This window comes from Uloborus diversus, chromosome 8, assembly GCF_026930045.1.
Source record: "Uloborus diversus isolate 005 chromosome 8, Udiv.v.3.1, whole genome shotgun sequence".
Taxonomy (NCBI): domain Eukaryota; kingdom Metazoa; phylum Arthropoda; class Arachnida; order Araneae; family Uloboridae; genus Uloborus; species Uloborus diversus.
The window spans coordinates 151378095-151399949 of NC_072738.1; the positions used below are offsets into that span (position 1 = coordinate 151378095).

General features: G+C 34.2%; 1 protein-coding gene across 1 annotated transcript; it reads left to right on the forward strand.

Moving 5' to 3' along the window:
• The first annotated feature begins 949 nt into the window (after positions 1-949).
• LOC129228254 (uncharacterized) lies at positions 950-21574 on the forward strand. Its single transcript, XM_054862921.1, has 4 exons — positions 950-1037; positions 13549-13662; positions 17127-17240; positions 21456-21574. The coding sequence occupies exons 1-4, from the start codon at positions 993-995 to the stop codon at positions 21492-21494; spliced, it is 312 nt and encodes a 103-aa protein (XP_054718896.1). The 5' UTR covers positions 950-992; the 3' UTR covers positions 21495-21574.
• The last annotated feature ends 281 nt before the right edge of the window (positions 21575-21855 follow it).

The following is a 21855-nucleotide window of genomic DNA, read 5'->3' on the forward strand; positions in this document are numbered from 1 at the left end:
AAAAAAAAAAACCTTGTTTCGTACAACTTGTTTCGTTGGTTCATACTTGTTTCGTAATCAATTATTTATTTTCAAAATGTAAAAACATTGCCTACTTTTTTTAAAAATTCAAAAAAAAAAAAAGAGGAAAATTTCCATTTTTTAATATCCCTAAGATTTTTTTTGGCTCTAATTTAAAAAATGTTTTTGCTAAACGATCACTATAATCATCTCTAAAAATATGTGCATTCATTTGCTTATGAGTTTATTAGAAAAGTTTCTGTGATTAATTATGTAAAAAATCAAAGTTTTTTTTTTTTAAATTTGGTTTTTAAAGGTTTAACACTTTCTAAACATTTGAGTAATTTATAAAATGCTTATCCAATGGCACAGTTTTTTCAAATATGTTATCCCAATTGCAAAAAGTATTACTTTAAATCTGTATCTTTAATAGAAAAAAATCCTTAAGGATTCTAATGACATGGAAACACAAAAAAACTATCATCGAGAAAAAGCAATTTAAAGTTTTTCTTTTGCCTAAGAACGCATAGCGAGCATAGTCTAAAACCACTCATAACTTTTTAAATATTTGAACTAAAGCAACGAAGCTTTTTCCCTGTGTTCAGAATAGTTTTTAGTTTTGAAATAAGCATTAAACATTTTTTTGATTGTTTCATCATTTTTGAGGTACTTGAGGCACCCTTGAAGAATGCATACAATGTTACGTAACATGCAAACAAAAATTATGATGTTTTACACAGCAAAGACAATTATGTAAGTTAAGAAAAATGTTCTAATTGATACTTATTTCGAAAATTCTGTCATAGTTACTTTGGCTCGCTCATTAGTTGTCCCCGCAGAAGGGTAAACATTCTTTTTCTGCACCTGCTCTATAAAAATATCTTGGGAAAATTATCTGCTGTATCAATAGAGAAGGGAACAATTTATTTAAGAACGAAAACCAATAAATATTGCCATTAAGAAAATCACCATTGCACATTACTTCAGTCGCAATGAATTGGCCAGTCATCCAAGTCCTGCTGGTTCTCACTTGTGGGGTAAGTTTGCAGATTTTTCAATTTTCTATGGAGTCAAATTTTTAAGAAATAAGCCTTAGTTTTCTATTTATATTTATTTTCTCAGTTATTATGGCTATTTGGCACGACGCCAGTCTCTCAAAATCCATATTATCATCAACCATTCTCAAACAACGTTGGCAAATCTAAAAGTCGCAATAGATTATTAAATACGAGGAACGTTTTTAAAGTAAAGTCCGTTTTGAAATAAAAAAAGAACGAGTACAGATAGAGCAAAGAAATTTATTGCACAAAAATCTACCACCCTTACGCTATTTTTCGACATTGCTCCCATGATTTTCCAAGCATTTGTCATAGCGTGGCACAGGTTTTTGAATAATAATTCGTAGAAAACTGCCGCCTGTGTAGTCAACCATGGGGTAACATGTTCTCTGACCTCATTATTGCTGTTGTGGCACAGACCACCTAGAAAATGCTTTAGATGCCAAAACAAATGAAAGTTGCTGCGAGCGAGGTGGGGGCAGACCCAGAGGATGTTCAGAAACGTCCTAGCCAAAGCCCCCCCCAAGAGTCCTCAAGGTCGACTACACAGGCGGCAACTTTGTACGAATAGGTATACAAAAACCTGTACCACGCTATGACAAATGCTTGGAAAATCACTGGAGCAATGTCGGAAAATAGCGTTAGGGTGGTAGATTTCTGTGCAATAAATTTCTTTGCTCTATCTGTACTCGTTCTTTTTTTATTTCAAAACGGACCTTACTTTAAAAACACGCATCGTAGTAAGAGTTTCCGTTAATGCTACTGAAATCTTTGATTATCTTCAACTGGCAGCACAAAAAATTTAGTAAATCGCGGTAATATAACAAAAAGTGGAAAACGATTTTAGAACTCCCGATTACAGGAAAAGACTCAAAGTACACTGTAAAAAAAAACTGTAAATTTTGAAGAAGTTATCCGTATTTTTTACAGAAAAAAACTGTTCGTAATAAAATACAGGATTTCTCTGTTTTTTTGAATCTGTAACCGGTTATACTTTGTTTTTCTTCGAATCTTCGAAATTTCGAGCGCGTGTTTGGATTTTGGTTCTCGTGCTCGAGTTTTTGATCTTATATTTACTTAAAGCGAGTAAGTCTTAAATCGTTTGCAACTTCCATTTCATTGCATCCTAATCAATATTTTATTATTATGTTTTTTTGTCATCTGTTACAGAGGCATATTCGGAAATTTACCTTTGTATATATGTATTTCGTAGTAGTATAGTAAATATTGAAATGGATTTATGAAAGTATAGTATCATTTTGTAATCTTCATAAAATAATAAATCAGCTTGAATAAATAATAAAAATACGGAAGATTTCTGTAAAATAAACGGAAGAAAACTGGCGTCCTGGCTGACAGTTTTTTTCTGTAAATTTTACGGATTTTTTTTACAGTGTAAAAGCAAGAATTTTGTTTCTTCACACTCGAGAAAGAAGAAGTTTCGTCCAGAACTAAACGAGCCTACATTCCGGTACACGAACGTCGACGTTCTAGTATCTAATCAATGTTCTCTAAATTAGCTGAGACTGCAAAGTGTGTCAGACGTAACTTTTTAACATTTTGAGCTGATTTCCAGAAACAAAATATGCCTCGTTCATCTAAAATAAATAGATAAATAAAAAATAAATAAACGAATAACATTTAGCACCTTTTAAACAAAGCAGCTATAAATCCCTGACAACGTGTATTTTAAATTTCATAATGATCGTTTGGGTACTTAAGCCGTCAAAATGTAATAAACAAGCAAGCAAAGTCAATTTCGCATTTATAATATTAATAAAAATGAGCTGTGTCGCCCGGCTTTGCACAGTCAAGTTATGCCAATTAAGACGTGTTCCACAATTAGCCTTAAATAATAGAAAATACTAGTTAACCCTCGTTTATCGCGGGTAACTCGTTCCAGACTTCACAGCGATAATTGAATTTCCGCGAAGTTGGATTTTGTATTTATAAACCGAATATATTCCTAATTAGAGGGTATAAAACTTACTGACGACAATTTAAATAGGTTTTTAACATAGTTAGAGCCCCTAGACATGAAAAGCACCCTTATCCAACATTACATTTGTATTACTTAATATATTGCACAAAATATGAGAAAACGAGATATATTAGACGGAATCGATATTACATTAAATATTGAGAAATAAAGCACACACACATGCAGTTCTTACACACTACTACTAACCTATGAAAATAGCTCAACTTCAACTTGTTCAACAATGAATTAATTTCCAGTTAGTGACCGTATGTACCCACTTTCTTTCTCTGCACTTATCCTCATCAAAGGTATTACGCAGACAGCTTAAAAAGCTAGTATGTGTTGAGCACCATTAGAGATGTATTTATCCCCTAGTAATAATACAGTGATTTATACTTTGCAGTAAGCGTTTAAGATTAAATTGAGATAAACTTTCCTCGGCGATTTTAAACCCCCACTCCCTCAACTTGTATAACTACAGTCCCTAAGAAGAGCTTACCTTACTTAAAAGACATAATTTGTAGTTCTCTTGTAAGAAAAAATTTACTCGCGAACATAAAAAAAAAACTCATCGCTATAATTGGAAAAAAAAAAAAAAAAAAAAAAAAAAACACACCGCGATGCAGTGAAACCGCAAAAGTCGAAGCGCGAAGTAGCGAAGGAAGACTGTACTGCAAAATGTCCCGTCAAAATAATAACCCCAGTCCCTGAAAATCTCTATAAAAATGTGTCAAAAAAAAAAAAAAATGTCCTACAGAATAAGGGTCATAGTTTTCCAATAACGTCAGCTCTATAATTATTTATCTGAATAGGTAAAATAGCTCCAAACATCCTTTTCAGAATGAGAAAAAAATCCAAATTCCATCCTTATTCTTTTTTAAAATCCCACCCAATTTAGAAGAATAGCACCGAAAAAGTCTCTTTTATAAAAATTCTCGTAGTAACAGCGACATCTATATATATAACGAGCTGATGTGTGCATCACATGACTTCCTTTTACTCCAATTTAATGTCATTTCCCCATTATTCGCTATTTTAATGTGATTCAATATTTATTCTCTAAATATCACCAACAATGGCCAAATTGAAACCAAAAAAAAAAAAAAACCTCCGCCAAATTTGTCGCCAAGTTGGCGACAAAACTTGGCGACCAAAAGACTGGCGATATATCGCCAAGTGTCCGACAAATTATAACGCCACTTGAGTTTACATCGAAATTAACAATGATTTCCCCCCAAAAAGGTGCAAAAGACCCCCTTAGGAACATCCGAAAGCAACCAAAAGGGGAGGTGCACAACTAGACCCCACTACGAGTCTATGTACCAAATTTCAACTTTCTAGGACATACCATTTTTGAGTTATGCGAGATACATACGCACATACGCACATACATACAGACGTCACGAGAAAAGTCGTTGTAATTACCTCGGTGATGGTCAAAATGGATATTTCGCGTGTCTATACATTCTTAGGCACTTTTCCGCATGTGGTCGAATCGAAAAAAAAACTCAACATTCATTTGGGGGTGAGCAAAATGGAAATTAAGGGCGATTTTTGAGTGAAAATTTTTTCGCGAATACAATACTTCCTTTTTTGTAAAAGGAAGTAAAAATGGACTTTGGTAAATTTGTTCCCTAAGATCTCAGAAACTACCCGGCAGATTTGGCTGAAACTTTCACCGTTTGTTCTTTTTGGTACTGGGGAGGTTTGTAGACCAGTTCGAAAAAAATCCGATTGATAGTTCCTTTTTTATTCTAATTTGTCCAAATTTTCGCATAAATGCCCCAATATGACGGTGAAAAAAATACGTGCACATATTAAAATTATATGTCCATCGAAAGCGCTTATTTTTCTGCTGAAGATGGCATCTGTTAGAAAGTTCTAAGTTGTATGAAAAATGCGTTATGAGCTTTTTTTGTTCCGTGTTCGAAGGCTTTCCTCAGCCCAATTCATTATTTAGTGTATCATCTCAACTCCCAGTTCATAGTTAGCATTGTTGAATGTTTTTGTGTTTTGTCTGAAGGTTTGAGGCTTTTCTCAAGTCAAATCTTAAAGTAACGTTTTTTCCCCAAGATTGGCTAATAACTAGATTTGGTTGATTATTTTCCATTTAAACGGAACTTTAGTGTAATTAATGGATTTTTTTTAAATATTTGTGCTGATTGGATTTTTTAATCATTATCCAATCTAACAGCAGAAACCTCGCCAAAATTTATGCAGAAAGATTTCAGTAGCGGATGCATTTGGCAGTTTTTTCAACTTCGCGGTTTTTGAAGTCAAAGACTACGTAATAATGTTTGTCATCTTTCACCATGTAAACAAAATATCGTCAATCAAAGAATCTTTAAAAACTTTTTTTACTGTAAAATAATCCAGCAACTAAATTAGGTAAATCCATAAACAGCGCAAAAACTTCCATTAATGTGACTTTGCGCACAAATTTAAACCATCGCGAAATTTTACTACTTATTTTGGAAACATTTCGGATTAAATTGTTTAGCGCCATTTTATGGTGACCAAAAGTATCTTAGCATATGGAGACAATATCTCTTTAACAAAAATTAGTAACATGCCGGGGGGGGGGGAGCATTATTTAAGGTATCCCAAAACGATTCCTGCAAATTCGGTAGCATTTTAAATCGCACCAAGAACCCACAATAATTGAAAATTTCCAAAATAACTAAAGCGAGTTTAAGGGGATCACGGGCGCGCGGTTACATATTTTTAACAGTTCGTTCTTCAATAGACATACAGAGAAAGTAAGACTCCATGTAAAAAAAAATAAGTAATAACTGATAAATCTTTTTAAACATGTGAAGTTTAATTTCATATTTCGGAAATTCTTCAAATTTGTATACACTTAAATTTCGTGTTTCAGTTTCTAAATGAATACTATTTTGCTCTTTTTACTTACTGCTACTTTAGTTTTATGAGTAAGGAAGAAGCTCGATTTTAAATCACGTCAAAAAGGTGTGTTTTAAGTTCTTTCACTTAAAACAGAAAACAAATGCAAGTAACGATTGTTTCTCATTGCTAACCAAGGCAACGCCGGGTATTTTTGCTAGTCAGTTCTATAAAATTCGCTTTATCATCAACAATTCTTAAATGATGTTAATGGCAAATCTAAAAGTCCAGATTAAATTAAACGCAACCCTCCATTAATACAACTAAAATCCTTGATTATTTTCTTCTGGCAGTTCAAAAAACGAAAAGAAAAGAAAAGAAAAAAAAAGGATAAATAGCCATAAATTAATCAAAAGGTTAAAATTTTAAATCCTCCGAGAGTAGAAAAACATCAAAACAAAAGCGCGAATTTTATTTGTTTCCAGTCAACAACAGCCAAAAAAAAAAAAAAAAAAATTGTCATCTTGAATTCAAATTATGTTTTTCGCAGTCACGAGTGTGTGTGTATATGTAAGCGTGTGTGTTTGTGTGTGGGGAGTATGTCTGTATGTGTAGGCAAGTGTGTTTGTGTCTGTGTGCAGGCATGAGTGTGTGGGTAGTTGTGTGTAGGTGTGTGTGTGTGGGGGGGGGGGTACGAAACAGGGAACCCCGCTCTGCTATGCCATCTGTGGCTTCCAGAGAACTGACCTTTCGGCCGGGGCCCCCTTACCCGTAAGGGAACGAGATCTAAACCACTTACGACTCTAGACACCGTGGACCCAGGTACGGACCTGACTCCGGTGGTGCCCATTGCCTACTCACTGTTCCACTCGATAGCCGTTGGGCAGATACAAATCTGCTCAAACGCAAGTAAAGAGTGGTTGTATGTGGGGGGGGGGGGGGGGGGGCATGTGTATGTAGCAGGGAGGTAGAAGGGAGGAGATAAATCTTTCCTATTTAGAAGTGGCAACGATTGTTCACTTTTTTAGAGGGCGCTGTCGGCGAACCGCTCCCGTCAATCGCAGCAAATCAATGTAAATGATGCTAAGTTTCTCATTTTTTTAGAGGCAGCTATTAAAGCAAAAAAAGAATAATACTACTGGAAATTGGTTGTAATAAGGGTCTAATATAGTGGACGATGTACGGCTTTCGTCCACAGGAAGTTTGCACAGTATTTTGATGGAAAAATTAATTTTATTTTTCATCACCAACCTGCCGAATTCGTCTGCTATTAATATTGCGATGTGCGATGTTCTTTTTTATACGAGGTGGAATGATTCTATTCCTGTAAATAATTGACGAAATGAGAATATAGTAGAATTAATTACATAAATATATATTTTTAATTAGCTGTAAATTTCGTGACATGTTTCGAGAAATAATTAAAGCGAAATAACTTTTACTTTCACGACCTTTAACAGATAAAAATAAATGTTAATGTTCTATTTACTTAGCTTCAAGCTGATACTGATTATAATAATTTTATTCATGTATTTACTCACTGCTTAAACAGAATTGTTATCATTATTTTTTTTTTTTTTGTTATTGCATTTATTTCGACAACCAAATGGAAAAGAAATCGAGAAACCTTATTCATTAAAAAAATTATACCTTGGAACGCTTTTTTGAGATATTTGTGGGATTTTCTGTTGAAATTAATCAAGTTTTCAAAAACTAAAATTTACTCTTTACATGTATTTATGTTATATGTACATGTATTTTTTAAATGAAAAAGGTTTTCCAATTTTTTTTGGTTTGGTTGCAGAAAAAAAATCAATAATAATAAAACGGTATGATAATAATTATGTCTAAGCAGTGAGTAAATACATGAATAAAATATTTATAATCAATATTAGTTTGGAGTTAAGTAAATAGAACATTAACATTTATTTTTATCTGTTAAAAGTAGTGTAAGAAAAAAATTATTTCGCTTTAATTAGTTCTCGAAACATGTCACGAAATTTACAACTAATTTAAAAAAATGTATTTACGTAAATAATTGTACTACATTCTCCTTTTGTCAATTATTTACAGGAATAGAAAAAATCCAACTCGTAATAAATAAAACATCGCACAGCGCAATATTAATAGCAGAAAAATTCGGCAAGTTGGTGATGAAAAATAAAATAAATTTTTCCTTCAAAATACTGCGCTGACTTCGTGTGTACTAAAGCCGTACATCGTCCACTATATTGTCCCCTTATTACAACCAACTTCCGGTAGTTTGTTTTCTTTTTTGGCTTTAATAGCTGCCTCTAAAAAAATGAGAAACTTAGCATCATTTACATTGATCTGCTGCGATTGACGGAAAGCGGTTCGCCGACAGCGCCCTCTAAAAAAGTGAACAATCGTTTGCCACTTTTACACTAGCAAACCCGTAGGACATTTCTCTCCTTCTTCCTACTCCGTAGTATGTAGGCATGTGTGTTTGTTTGTGTCTGTGTGCAGGCATGAGTGTGTGGATAGTTGTGTGTATGTGAGTGTGTAGGTGTGTGTGTATGTGTTTGTGTGTAGGTGTATGTATGTGTGTGTATGTGTTTGTGTGTAGGTGTATGTATGTGTGTGTAGGTGTATATATGTATATGCGTGTAGGTGCGTGTATGTATGCGTGTAAGTGTAGGATGTTGACGAAACCTGGAGACCGGTGTTCGCTAGAAGAGCAGCATCGTGAGGAGCCGGTCGACGGTGGTGCTGCGGAGGGTGCTGGTGGGGAAATAAAATCATAGGAACGCCCAAAAAACAGTCAAGTGAAAGCAAAAAGCAATCGTGATTTCTCAAAAAAAAGTAGGCAACATCTTTCTTTTCAATGATTTTATTTTTGCTGATTAAAACTGATCTCGCGGCAAAAGATAAATTTCAGCTAAAAAATTAATGTTACAAAAACTTAAAAATGTTTATAACTTTTTTCCTGGTGATTTTACAGCCTTGGTGGTTTTAAAATCCGGATGAAGTAAATGTACTTCACGGTTATTTTTCACGGGCTTTCGAACGAGACTCGAAATCAAAACAATCGGGAAAATTATTTCGAGTAGAAAGAGATATTTAATGCCATTTTTTGGGTCCTAAAATTAAAATTTGAACGGTTCGGTATTTTTTGGCTTTCGAATTCCTCCCCCCCCCCCCTTACGTCCCTTCTCGGGTGCTCACGAACCTCTCTGCCAAATTTGGTCAAAATCCGACGTTATCTGTGGATTTGTATAGGGATCATACACGCACATATATTTTTAGTTTTGTTTATATAGATTTAAGTGTCTTAATTTTTTTCGTTGTCGAGCCTCAACTTTTACAAATAGTAAAAAAAAAAAAAAAAAAAGATTTTGAATTTTGACATCTTGAATTCAAATTATGTTTTTTCGCAATCACGAGTGTGTGTATGAAGGCGTGTGTGTTTGTGTGAGTGGGGGGTATGTGTGTTTGTGTGTAGGAGGTATGTGTATGTGTGTGTTGTGTCTGTGTGCTGATTTAAGGTGTGTGGGTAGTTGTGTGTATGAATGTGTGTGTGGGGGGTATGTGTATGTGTGTGTGGGGGGTATGTGTTTGTGTCTGTGTGCAGGCATGAGTATGTGGGTAGGTTGTGTGTATGTGTAGGTGTCTGTATATATGTGTGTGTATATGTGTTTGTGTGTGTATGTGTATGTGTGTGCAGGTGTTATGTGTGTGTAGGTGCATGTGTGGGTTTGTGTGTGCATGTGTTTGTGTGTGTGTGTATTATGTGCGTGTGTGTGTGTATGTGTGCGTGTGTGTAGGACATGGATGCAACCTGGAAACGGTTTTCGCTATAGGAGCAGCATCGTGAGGAGCCGGTCGACGGTGACGGAGGGAGGCGGTGGGAAAATAAAATGATAGGACGCCAAAAACAGTCAAATGAAAGCAATAAGCAATCGTGATTGCTCAAAAAAAAAAAAAAAAAAAAAAAAAAAAAAAAAAAAGCATGACAAAAAAAATAATCTTGTATTTTCACACAATTATTAAACTACTAGAAAATCTCCCGTCAAGATACAACGGATGAAAATTGCTTGTACATTAGAACGAAGCCATTGCTTGTTTGGTGGTATTTTGATTGTTGACATTTTAACTCTAACTCCAGTGGATGAACCCTAAACTCCAGTAGGTAGCGTTCATTTTTGACCACTTTTTCTTTTTTGTGTTCTCCTAAAATGACACAGTTTTAACAGTAAAGCAGTTAATTTACCGGATCCAGTTCAGTGAAGCAGCGCACCCCAAATTGCCAGTCTGGCTGGCACACGACAACAACAACAACAAAATTTCAAACCAACAAAAACTCCCATCTAATTTTTTCTACCTATCAAAAAAAAAAAAATGATTTAAATATGCTACAAAAAGATTTTGTGCAGATCATTAGTCGGTACTCCAAAGATATGACTTATTTAATCCTTGAATTATAAAAGCATAAAAACCCGACTTTAGATAATATAAGGAGTGGAACATCTAACTATTCACAGAATACTTTCTGTAGTTTACACTGAAAGAGAAATAAACTAGCTTGAAATCGATACCACATTCAGCTTAATTGGTTGAAAAATAAGGCAATTAGAGATTTTTCTAAATTCATGCCAAAACGGTGACTTCGAAAAATGATCAAAAATCGAATTTTTAAAAAAATTCTCCAAAACACAATATTTATTCAAAAAATCTAAAAAAAAATTAATTTACTGTCTGACCAGGGATTGTATGGAAAGACAAACATCCGTTTTACAGCCGAAAATGGACGAATCTATTATTTTTTAGCGATTCAGCTTTTGCAGAAGCAGAGCCTCATTCAAATGAGCATGAAACTTTTACTTTTTCCCCTCATTCAGATAGATTCGTCTTATCTGAACGTTTGAAAATTCCATACAATCCGTGGTTGGACAGTAAGCTTATCTCATTCTGAACATCTATTCGTAACAAAATAACGGACAAAATTGGGGACATGAGAGCACGGCCGACTATTTAATCTAAGCGATTTGACGTGGAATGATCCAGATTTGATTCATTTTTTATTTTTTGCTTACGTTTTAATATGAAATATTATTTGTCTCAGCAGAGCTTCATTAGTACAACTTTTTTTAGTTACAATATGCCTGTTTTGCAACTTGATTGCATAAATTAAACCAAAAGATTAGGTATGTCCCATGCATCAACTAACTGTGCATTTTCTATTACAAGAAACCTGGTTTTAAGCTAAGGGAAATTATACTTTTAAAGGGAACTTTAGATTGATAATTATTTTGTAAACTCAAATTTCACATAACTGGCCCTCCAAGTTTGAAGAATATAAACAATCTGAGGTAAATGCTTTTCAAGATATATCTGCAGACGTTGTAGTGATTAGTTAATTATTCTTGGAACACAATATTCATGTAAGACAATGTATATCAATTCGTCGCAACAATATATTATCATACGTATACGCATAAAAATCCCTTTTAATCTTGCGATGCAAATTCGTCAGAAATCAATTTGTCGTGATCTTAATTCATCATTTTCTCCCCTTCTTACTATATTCAACATCTGGGAGTTTCTGAATATGTTTTATGTTTTCTTATTTCATAAAAATGAGCCCCAATTCCAAAAAACCTTTAAATCCCAAACCGATTCAACATGAAAAGGAAGTGCTTTACATTAATTATAAAAATTGTGACAGTGAATCTCTACATAGTATAAAATGAAGTCCCCAAAAAGTGTCTTTGTGTTTGAGCTCGCAAAATTCGAGAACTACCCGGCCGATTGCGCTGAAATTTTCACAGTTTGTTCCTTTAAGTCCTGAGAAGGTTTGCAGACCAGTTTGAATAAAATTCGATAAATAGTTCTTTTTTTATACCAATTTACGTCCAATTTTCACATAATTTTTCAAATATGGGGGGTGAAAAATTACTTGCACATATTAATATTACATATCGTTATAAAGGGTAGAATTCTGCGCGTTCTACGCAATTTTGTTTCAATGCTCTAACTTTATTACGGCGGGAGTTATTTGCGCTTTTAGCTCGAACTTTTTTAGGCTGAGCTGAAATTTAGGCACTACTTCCTTCATTAAATAAATCAATAAAAAGTGAAGGAATTGTCCCACAGACTTTCTTTTTGACGCCATTGTAAAAAGCGACCTTTTTTACTCCAGATCTAACTCGACCTGTGGTCGAAAAAATAAGCTTTTATCTCGAAAGGAAAAAAAGTCACAAGCCTTTTTAAATCAAGTTTAAGAAATTTCAATTCCATTCAAATTGTGACCCATTTTCTTTCGCATTTTAATTCCTTAAACTTATTTTATTTTGTGTTTCCATGGTTACGTATTTTAAATCCATCTCTCTGGATTTAATTCCTTAAAAGTATTTTAATATCTGTCGTCATTGTTTGGAAGGGAAATCATGATGTTTTTTAAAATTTTTTTTAAAAAGCCTGATTGTTGAATGTACGTCACTTGACAAAATTTGTATTCTCAAGGTGGACCGGGCAAAGCCGGGCAATGCAGCTTGTTTGTTCAATAAACTAAAGATTCAAAGAGTTGATACGACCAGATTTGTTGCCATGTAAAGAAAATTATGTGATGAATTCGTGCGGCACCCACGTGGCCATTCAAGGCCCATTTGGTAAAATAAATAAATAAATGAATAAACAAAATATAAATAAAGGAAAAAATAAATGAATAAACAAAAAATAACGCTTACCAACACCCCCGAAGATAAACTTATTGAAAACTTATTATCTTAAACTTATTTGATTCGCAAAGATTTAATCTTCCGCTAAGAAGAATCTGATTAAAAGAACAAAATAAAAATCTCCTTCCCCCTCCAGTAGAAAATAGAATTTATGTAAGCACTCATTACAATTTGAACAATATTACAATATTAAAATCTCACTCCCACCTGAACACAAAATGAACTTGATGGAAATGCGCAAAAAACCGTATCAACTAATTAACTAAAAAAAAAAACAGTTTTGAAGATCATCTTTTTCTCGGATTCCAAACTAACTTGTACGAGCTTGCAGAGCTATAGGTGCGCCTAAACACGGTTACAAGTTATGTACGTTTGATAAGTAAATTTATGAACTGTAGTAACATTTTACCTCCATTCTATTCTTGAATTTAATTCAGCCCCGGACTTTCGCTAAAATAGAAACCTTTACGGCTGCTGTTCTAATAAAGTGAGAATATTGGTAAAAGCTTAATCTAATGAAGGCAAAAAGCTCATGTAAAGGGGTATGAAAAATCTTTCATCCCTTAATAGGCTATCTATGTGAAGTTTTAGCTTAATTAATTACGAAAAAAATCAAATTCGAAGTTATAAAAAAACTCGCTTCGAGGTGCAAACGCTTGGGCTCGAAGTCCTTGTGTACCAAATTTCAAGCAGTAAGTGCTATGGCTTTAATCTGAATCCTGGCCCGCCACTGACATCCTTTTACGATTTCTTTGACGTTACTTTTTTAATGCATTGAGGAAATTGATTTTCTGACTGAAATTTTTATATTGCTCTTTTTAACCGAAAGCACACAGCTTCTTCTTTTCAATTTACTTCTTTGCGCACTTTGAGATTTTAAAGTCTTTTTCTGTCGCATTCATTTTGTAGAAGTTAATTAGTTTTATTTTCTTTTGTTATTTATTTATTCATTTTTTTAAAAAAATAGTTGTGTATTTTGGCGGTTGATAAAAATGAGCTGAGTGGTGTTATGCCGACCGACGGGGAACGCGAGGTCTGCGAAAGAAACGCAGGAGAAAAGGAAGTGGAAGACGTCAAAAAGGTAACCCTGACCTCTACACATTTTAGAACTCATGACACTAAAATGGGTCATTTTTGCGAAAATAGTACCAGCATGTCCGGCACTTTGGAATCTTTTTTAAAACAAATTCAATAATTTCCACCACTTAATCATATTTTTACTTCTTTTTCCATAGTAACAGAAGTACAGTCGGACCTCGATATAAGGTCACTCCACGGGACTTCACAAAACTGACCTTATAAGCGGGGTGACCTTATAACCGATTTATATATATATTTATTGATAAATAAGGATGTATTTACAAGGATGTATACATTAATTCTTTTCAAAATTTAATACGTCCAAAAACATCAATTAATTAAATTATAATAGTTAAATTGATTTGAACCAACTGAAATTTTTGGAATTAATAAGAAATTTCGAATGCTTTTTTAAAACTTTCATTTAGAATAAAACTGCATTCAAATATGCCCAAGCAAAGAACTGATGTGCAACTTACCTCGCTTAAAATTACATTAATAAAGGATTGGCGCGTTTTTTTCTTTAGTTTAAGCACAATGGTTTCTAAGTATCTTCTGAAAATTTTCTTCGGCTTCTAATGACTGGTAAAAAATTGCAGTATGTACTGAGTGCTCACGTTACTACTTCATATTTTAGTATCACTGTCGTAACACTCACTTTCTACTGTTAATTTACTACGTTAATAGGAAAAATGACTTTTCTCTTTTAAAGGATTGTAGATCGTGGAAAATTCTTGGAAATAAATCTATTAGGCAATGAAATCATTTAAAGAAGTCAGACAAAAGTGACCTTATAAGCGATTAATGTATTATGACCTGACCATGTACCCGATTATACATAACATAGAATTCCTATTCAGCGAGCCGGGACTTTAGAAAAGTGACCTTATATGCGGGGTGACCTTCTAAAGCGGGTGACCATATATCGAGGTCTTACTGTATTGTAATCACGAACATTTTTCCTCTCAGATTTCGAACTAAATTTCCATGAAGAATGTTGAGTTCCTTTTTTTCGACCCGTCCTCTCGTGCACATGTACCTAAGAACGCGTGGACAGCCAAAATATTCATTTTGACGATCTTCGAGTCCTTATTAAGGTTGTGTTCGATGAGCGACTGGCAGCTTACCGGTCTGTTGATCACATGACAAATAATGACGTCATCTCTAATGCTTCAACACTGGCTGACGTCATTAGCTGTCATGTGATTAATCGACTGGTCGCTACCGGTTGAGCTCGTCGAACGCAAGCTAAGAGTTTTCTCGAGACGTCTGTACGTTTGTACCTCGCATAATTCTTAAACGGTGGGCTGTAGAAGGGGAAATTTCGTATGCAGACCCTGAGTGGCGGCTAGTTATGCACCTCCTAATTTGGTTGCATTCGAATACTCCAAAAGGGGCATTTTAAACGTTTTTTAGGGCAAATCGGTGTTAACCTCAATGCAGACTGAATTAATGGTAAAATTTGGCGACCACTTGGCGATATATCGCCTAGGTTTAATCGCCATCGCTTGGCCGGCAAGGGAATAACGATTGGAGATGTTCGCTTTACGAAATATCATAATTAGATTCTTAATCCACGAGGTCTTAATCCAGGGATTCATCTAAGTTCCATCGAGCATGAATGGAACTTTCTAGGGAGACGCTTGGTAGCAGTTAAATTGAGACTAGGAACGATTTCGGTGTTGCGATTGGCGCTAGAAGAGGAATAAGCAGCAATGGCGCAAAATTTTACTAACATTATACCGTATTACCACGAATTATGCGGCATGCCGGAAAACAGCGAAGTTGACCAGCATGCCGGGGAATTCGAATTTTCCGACATGCTAGATGATTCGAGGATTATTTTGCAACAAAACAGAAGTAAATTTCCCCATTCAGTTCCAATCAGAAAGCAAACTACTATAAGCAAAAAACAAATAAATCCGATGGTAACCTTCTTTCAACAAAAATTTGTATTGAGTATTGTTGTGTGCAGCTTCAAACTTTCTTGAAAGGACGACACAGTTCTTGAGAAAGCACATGAGATTTATTTACACTATATACAGGAAAGATCGTTAGCAACTGCTAAATTAATCATCGGCAATTAAGCAAATATCAATCAACACCGTAAACTCAACGGTTACACACGTATTTACATCCAAATACGAAAAACAACACAGCGAAATGCAACGCAATAAACAGAGCAAATACGCTCTCAGTACAACTTCTCAATCGATACTGACTTTTTAGGCCGCGGAGGCTGTTTATATACATCGAAAAGAGCTCTCAAATCTTCCAGAAAAATCGTAGACTATTATACCTCTAGCTTATTTCTTTCCATTCACAAATTTTATCATTCAGAAATGAGGGGACCGTATACTTCAGCCGAATGTACGAGGGCTGTATATTCATTATAGGAAATTATTTACAGGTTACGTTACTACAATAATTTTAGGTGAAAGATAATTTAATAAACGCCAAATTTAGTTAGATTACAACAAATTACTCACAAAAGTAATTACTATTTACAGAATTTGTAACAATATAATATGTGCTTGTTATTTATGTAAGGTCATTATTAATAGATTTAATTATAAGCCGATGAAGTAATCAGTTCAAAAGCAATAATCGTTACTGCTGTTTGTTCATATTTTACGTTCCTTTTAGAGAGGTCAGTTTAATTTTCATTCATTGAATAGCTATGGTAAATTCTTTAGCATTGGTTTAGGGGCGGTAACTTACTGCTTAAATGTTTGCTTACTTAGTTTTAATTTAATTTTTATAAAATTTTTCGTTATTAAACAATATTTTTCTTGTTAAAATAACAAGTGACATTGTTGGTAAATATTTTTACAAAATTAAACTGTTTATTACTACTAATAAGATATATATATATATATATATATATATATATATATATATATATATATATATATATATAACTTATATTCATTTTTAAACTGACTAAGGTGTACTTTCATTGTTTACGCTTCTGCCGATGACATCACAAATGATAAAATGCCATTCACAGAGCACAATACTTAATTGTCTTCTTTAATCACATGTGTTGGCAAATATATGGTTGATAGCTAGTGTAGAGCGCAATATTTGAGCGCATTCGTTTCTTGGTTATCATAACGTAGAAACGCGGGAGACAGATGTGCCAAAGTACATTGTTTTTGACATCATAAAGACCACGCCTTATTTTTAAAATATGATATTTTGAAAAATGAATTAAAAAATAAGCGTCGAAAAAATACAGGTTGTTTCTCGCTCCATGGTATTTTTTTTTTTTTTGCTTATTCTATCAATTTCAGTGACTTAAAGTAGTACTTTTGACTGAAGGAAACAACCCCATTGTGTTACTTCCCTTGCCGGAGTGCGAAATGGTCAATTTAGTTAACATAAACTTGAGCCCACTTTTAGGTATGTGAATAATCAGTTTAGGACCGCTAAAAATAACGCCAATATCATCATTTCTACTAGGACAGACCACGTTCCTGTCATGTCGTCTGCACTTATGAAGATGGATCAGAAAACACGTACAACTCTCCCGACGGACAGCTGTGTTGTGACATGGTCGGCGTGGGACCCACCGGGGTAAGAAAATAACAGTGTCTTAAGTTTTGTAAATACAGTTAACCCTCGTTTATAGCGGTTAACTCGTTCCAGACTTTACTGCGATAACTTCTTCCCTAATTCCCGCGAATTAGGATTCTGTCTTTATAAACCGAATATTTTCCAAATTAGAGGGCATAAAACTTATTGATGGCAATTTAAATTGGTTTTTAACATAGTTAGAGGCCCCTAGACATGAAACAGCACCCTTATCCAACATTACATTTGTATTACTTAATATATTGCACAAAATATGAGAAAACGAGATATATTGGACGGAATCGATATCACATTAATTATTGAGAGATAAAGTACACACACACACACATGCAGTTCTTACACACTACTACTAACCTATGAAAATAGCTGAACTTCAACTTGTTCAACAATGAATTAATTTCCAGTTAGTGACAGGGTTGGCAAGTTTCTGCCGAGGTGGTTAAAACCACTGGTAGAAACCAGTTAAAACCGGCATGGCAAAAACCACTTTCTGCCACATTTATGGCAGAAACTGGGAAAAACTCACAATATGGCAAAAAAATTAACTAATCACATACAATAGAAAATGCATGGAGAAAATAATTAGTTGTTAACCAAAGCAATTTAATTACAATATTATCAAAATTCAAAATCAAATGTTACATTGATTGGACCCCGCAGTTGCCTCTTAGAAAAGGTGGTGTAAAAAATCTAAACAGTTTCTCAATTTAATATGCACAAATGAGAAACTTTAGAATATTCCTCGAACAGAAGAGCTAGCAGGCAATGCATGAAGGAACAAGCAATGTTTGTGAAACTTCCTTTTTTTAAAAACTGATCTACCATGTAGTAATTGGGATAATAGTAAAAATTTAACTGGAAAAACAAGTTTCGAGAAATGGAGCCTATTTGTTTTGCAAAGCTGTGATAATAGGTACAAAATCTAGCTTAATATTAGCAAGTAAAATTCTGGCACTTTCTTCTTGAAGCACATGATAATTTCAATCACAAGCAATTTAGATGAAGCATATAAGCGAGCATATTACAATCAGTAATGCCCGTTAAATCCTCTATGTCACTCCTCTTTCCTAAGCACCCATATGAATTTTCGTCCTTTGTTAGATTAACCGAAATATTACGAGCATCTGCAACTGAAAAGTTCCCTTTCCGAAATAAATCAAGGGCACTAGCAAAGGATTTTATTTTTTAAATGATGAAATGAAGTTTATTTTTTTTATTTTATCTAAACAAATATCATTTAGTATTTACTTGAGTTATTAAAGACGCTTTTAAGTTTTTGCCAGTTTCTGCCGGTTTTTACCGGTTATAACCAGTTTCTGCCACTGGCACGGCAAAAACTAGTTTCTGCCGGCAGAAAGCCAACCCTGGTTAGTGACCGTAGTACCCCCTTTCTTCCTCTACATTTATCCTCATCAAAGGTATTGCGCATACAACTTAAAAAGCTAGTACGTTGTTGAACACCATTAGAGATGTATTTATCAGGACTGTGGAGTCGGAGTCGAAGAGTCGGAGTCGGAATAATTTTGGGGTAAAGGAGTCGGAGTCGTTAGAAAACATGTCGACTCCGACTCCGGGCTTCTTTTTGTCTTTCATTTTTACTGACTCTCATTGCATTTTTTAAAAACTGACTACTAGCAATTGGTTCGATTACATGTATAAAAAGTTACTAATGAAAAAAAATAACTGCTACAATGGCAATCAGCTAGCTTGAGTGCTTATCGAACTTTCTGTAGCCGTCCCCTAGTTTGCTTGCTTTTTAACTTAACTAATATATAGCAACTGTCAGCAAACAGTTTTATCGCCTAACATTTTCAAGTAATCAATTTCAAATAAAAATAAAAATATAGTGTTTTGTTCGATCTCAGTTATAAAATAGTAAAAGGGACGTAACAATTTAGTAAGTCGGGGCCCGTACCTCAGGTGGAAACTTTTGAGAGTGATCGACAAATTCAAATAAGTTCTTGCGCGAAAACACGAATACAAAAGATCCGATGAAATAATCTAATGTTTTTTTTTCTTTACTAAGACTATTTCTATAAGTTTGGTTCTCACTAAAAAATTTGGAGCAAAATAAGTATAAATAATTTCTTGATTACAATACTAAATAATTGCAGTTAATCTTAAAATCTTCACATTAAGGTTAATTCTAAAGCAGCCAATAAAATTGAAATTAAAAATTTAGCGACGAAGAAATATAGGTATAGTAAAAACTATTCGTATAAATCTGTATACCGCCGCATTTTGTGTAAAATTTGCTCCTGACGTATATGTGCCCTATTTTCGTTGAAATTTTATTGATAAAATATAATTTAAAATATAATCGGGAGAATTTTCAGAATTAAAGTATTTATACCTTTTATAAACTCTGAAATTAACTTTAGGTGTCACCTACCACATGGGTGTCACCCGGGGCAAACCACACCCTCTCAAGAACTTGGACTTAGAAAAAAAAAAAGCTTTTTTCCTCTCAAATTACAGCTTTCAAAAATTGAAAACACACGATTTGATCAATATCTATTTGTTAAATAATAAAGGGGGCAAGGTAATCCTTTTCAATTTTTTTAAAGGAATTTTTAAGTCATTTCATTTTTAAACTCGTAACTGTTGGAAAATTTGATTTTTAAATTGAATTTCTAACGTTGTATGCATCTTGGGTTTACAAAAAAAATGCGAAATTTTCATAAAAAGGAATTTATATTTTAAACTCTGTTTAAAGGTTTCCCCCCTTCTCCTGAAGGGAGAGAGGGAATTGAAAAATACAATTAAAAAAATCCGGAGTTGGAGTCGGAGTCGGGCGTTTCAAAATCCAGGAGTCGGAATCGGGGTCGGAGTCGGCCATTTTCCTTCCGACTCCGCAGCCCTGGTATTTATCCCCTAGTAATAATACAGTGATTTACACTTTGCAGTTAGCGTTTAAGGTTAAATTGAGATAAACTTCCTTCGGCGATTTTAAACCTCCACTCACTCAACTAGTATAACTACAGTCCCTAAGAAGAGCTTTCCTTACTTAAAAGACATAATTTGTAATTCTCTTCTAAGAAAAAGTTTACCCGAAAACATAAAAAAGGCTCATTGCCATAATTGGAAAAAAAAAAACCCGCGATGTAGTGAAACCGCGGAAGTCGAAGCGCGAAGTAGCGAGGGGCGACTGTAGATTATTATTTTCATGTGCTCAATCTGCTGTCATGTTACTAAGTCTGGCGCTTATTCCATCAATTTTCGCTGAAAATTACCTTAATTCCCGAAAATTTATAATTTTTTTCGTGAATACAATACTTCCTTTTTTGAAAAAGGAAGTAAAAAGGAAGTATTGTATTCGCGAAAAATTTTTCACTCAAAAATCGACCTTAATTTCCATTTTACTCACCCTCGAATGAATGTTGAGTTTATTTTTCAACCCGACCACACGTGGATATATGCCTAAGAACGTATAGACACGCGAAATATTCATAATGACGATTGCCGAGTTAATTACAACGAGTTTTCTGGTGACGTCTGTATATACGTTTGTATGTATGCGCGGATATGCGTATGTGCGTATGTATGTCTCATAACTCAAGAACGGTATGTCCTAGAAAGTTGAAATTTGGTGCGTAGACTCTTAGTAGGGTCTAGTTGTGCATCTCACCTTTTGGTTGCATTCGAGAGTATCTAAAGGGGTCTTTTGCCCCTTTTAGGGGGGAAATCATTGTTAATTTCGATGTAAACTCAAGTGGTGTTGTAATTTGGCGGACAGTTGTTGATATATCTCCACTCTTCTGGTCGCCAAGTTTTTTCGCCAACTCGGCGACAAATTTGGCGATTAAAAAAAAAATTGCTTCAATTTGCCACTGTTGGTGATATTTGGAGAGTAAACTACGGAATCACATTAAAAATGCCAATAATGGGGAAATGACATTAAATTGGAGTAAAAGGAAGTCATGTGATGGGCACATCAGCTTGTGTTTTATATTATCTCAAAAACTTGAAATACTAATGAAATGTTTTGCGTTTCAAAAGTTTGTATACTTAAGCTGCATTACAAATTCCCCTTAAAAATTCTCTTACAGAATGAAAGTTTCCAAATTTCTTGAATTTTATATTTTTCGTTTCTCTGTGCCCCACTCTCCCCTAACTTGTTATGAAAGTAATGAAACCTTTTTATTCAAATGAAATCAACTTTTATTGATAATAAAACATTTTTTCTCTCTTTCACAGACATGCAAAGATGGAAAATGTGACTTAGGCAAACTATGAGAGATCTTCTGCTTCACAAGACAGCGCACGATAACTATTTCACTATTTGGGAAAAAAATAAATAAAATTTCAAAACTGCATTCTTAATATCTTTTTTTTTTCTTAATAAGTCTCCTATCCTAGGTACTACAAATTTAGGATTTTTTTAAATTACAGTTTTAAAAATGCATTTCAGAGTTCAGACTGTCTTTGATTTTGTTCGGGAAACAAGGTTCGGGAACACCCCACCGTTCATTTTTTGAAATTGACACTTTTAAAAACGCAACAGTTGTCTACAATTATGTTGGTGTGTGTGGTGGTGGTGGGGGGGGGGGGGGGAGCTATGGGGCTTTAGCCACAAATTGCGGCTGTCATAATTGAA

What these genes read in the sequence shown, in the direction of transcription:
- LOC129228254 (XM_054862921.1), top strand. Translation starts at nt 993, where the DNA reads ATGAATTGGCCAGTCATCCAAGTCCTGCTGGTTCTCACTTGTGGG. An exon ending in TGCTGGTTCTCACTTGTGGG is followed by an intron (nt 1,038 to 13,548) that starts GTAAGTTTGCAG and finishes TTAAAAAAATAG; the next exon opens with TTGTGTATTTTGGCGGTTGA. An exon ending in AAGTGGAAGACGTCAAAAAG is followed by an intron (nt 13,663 to 17,126) that starts GTAACCCTGACC and finishes CATTTCTACTAG; the next exon opens with GACAGACCACGTTCCTGTCA.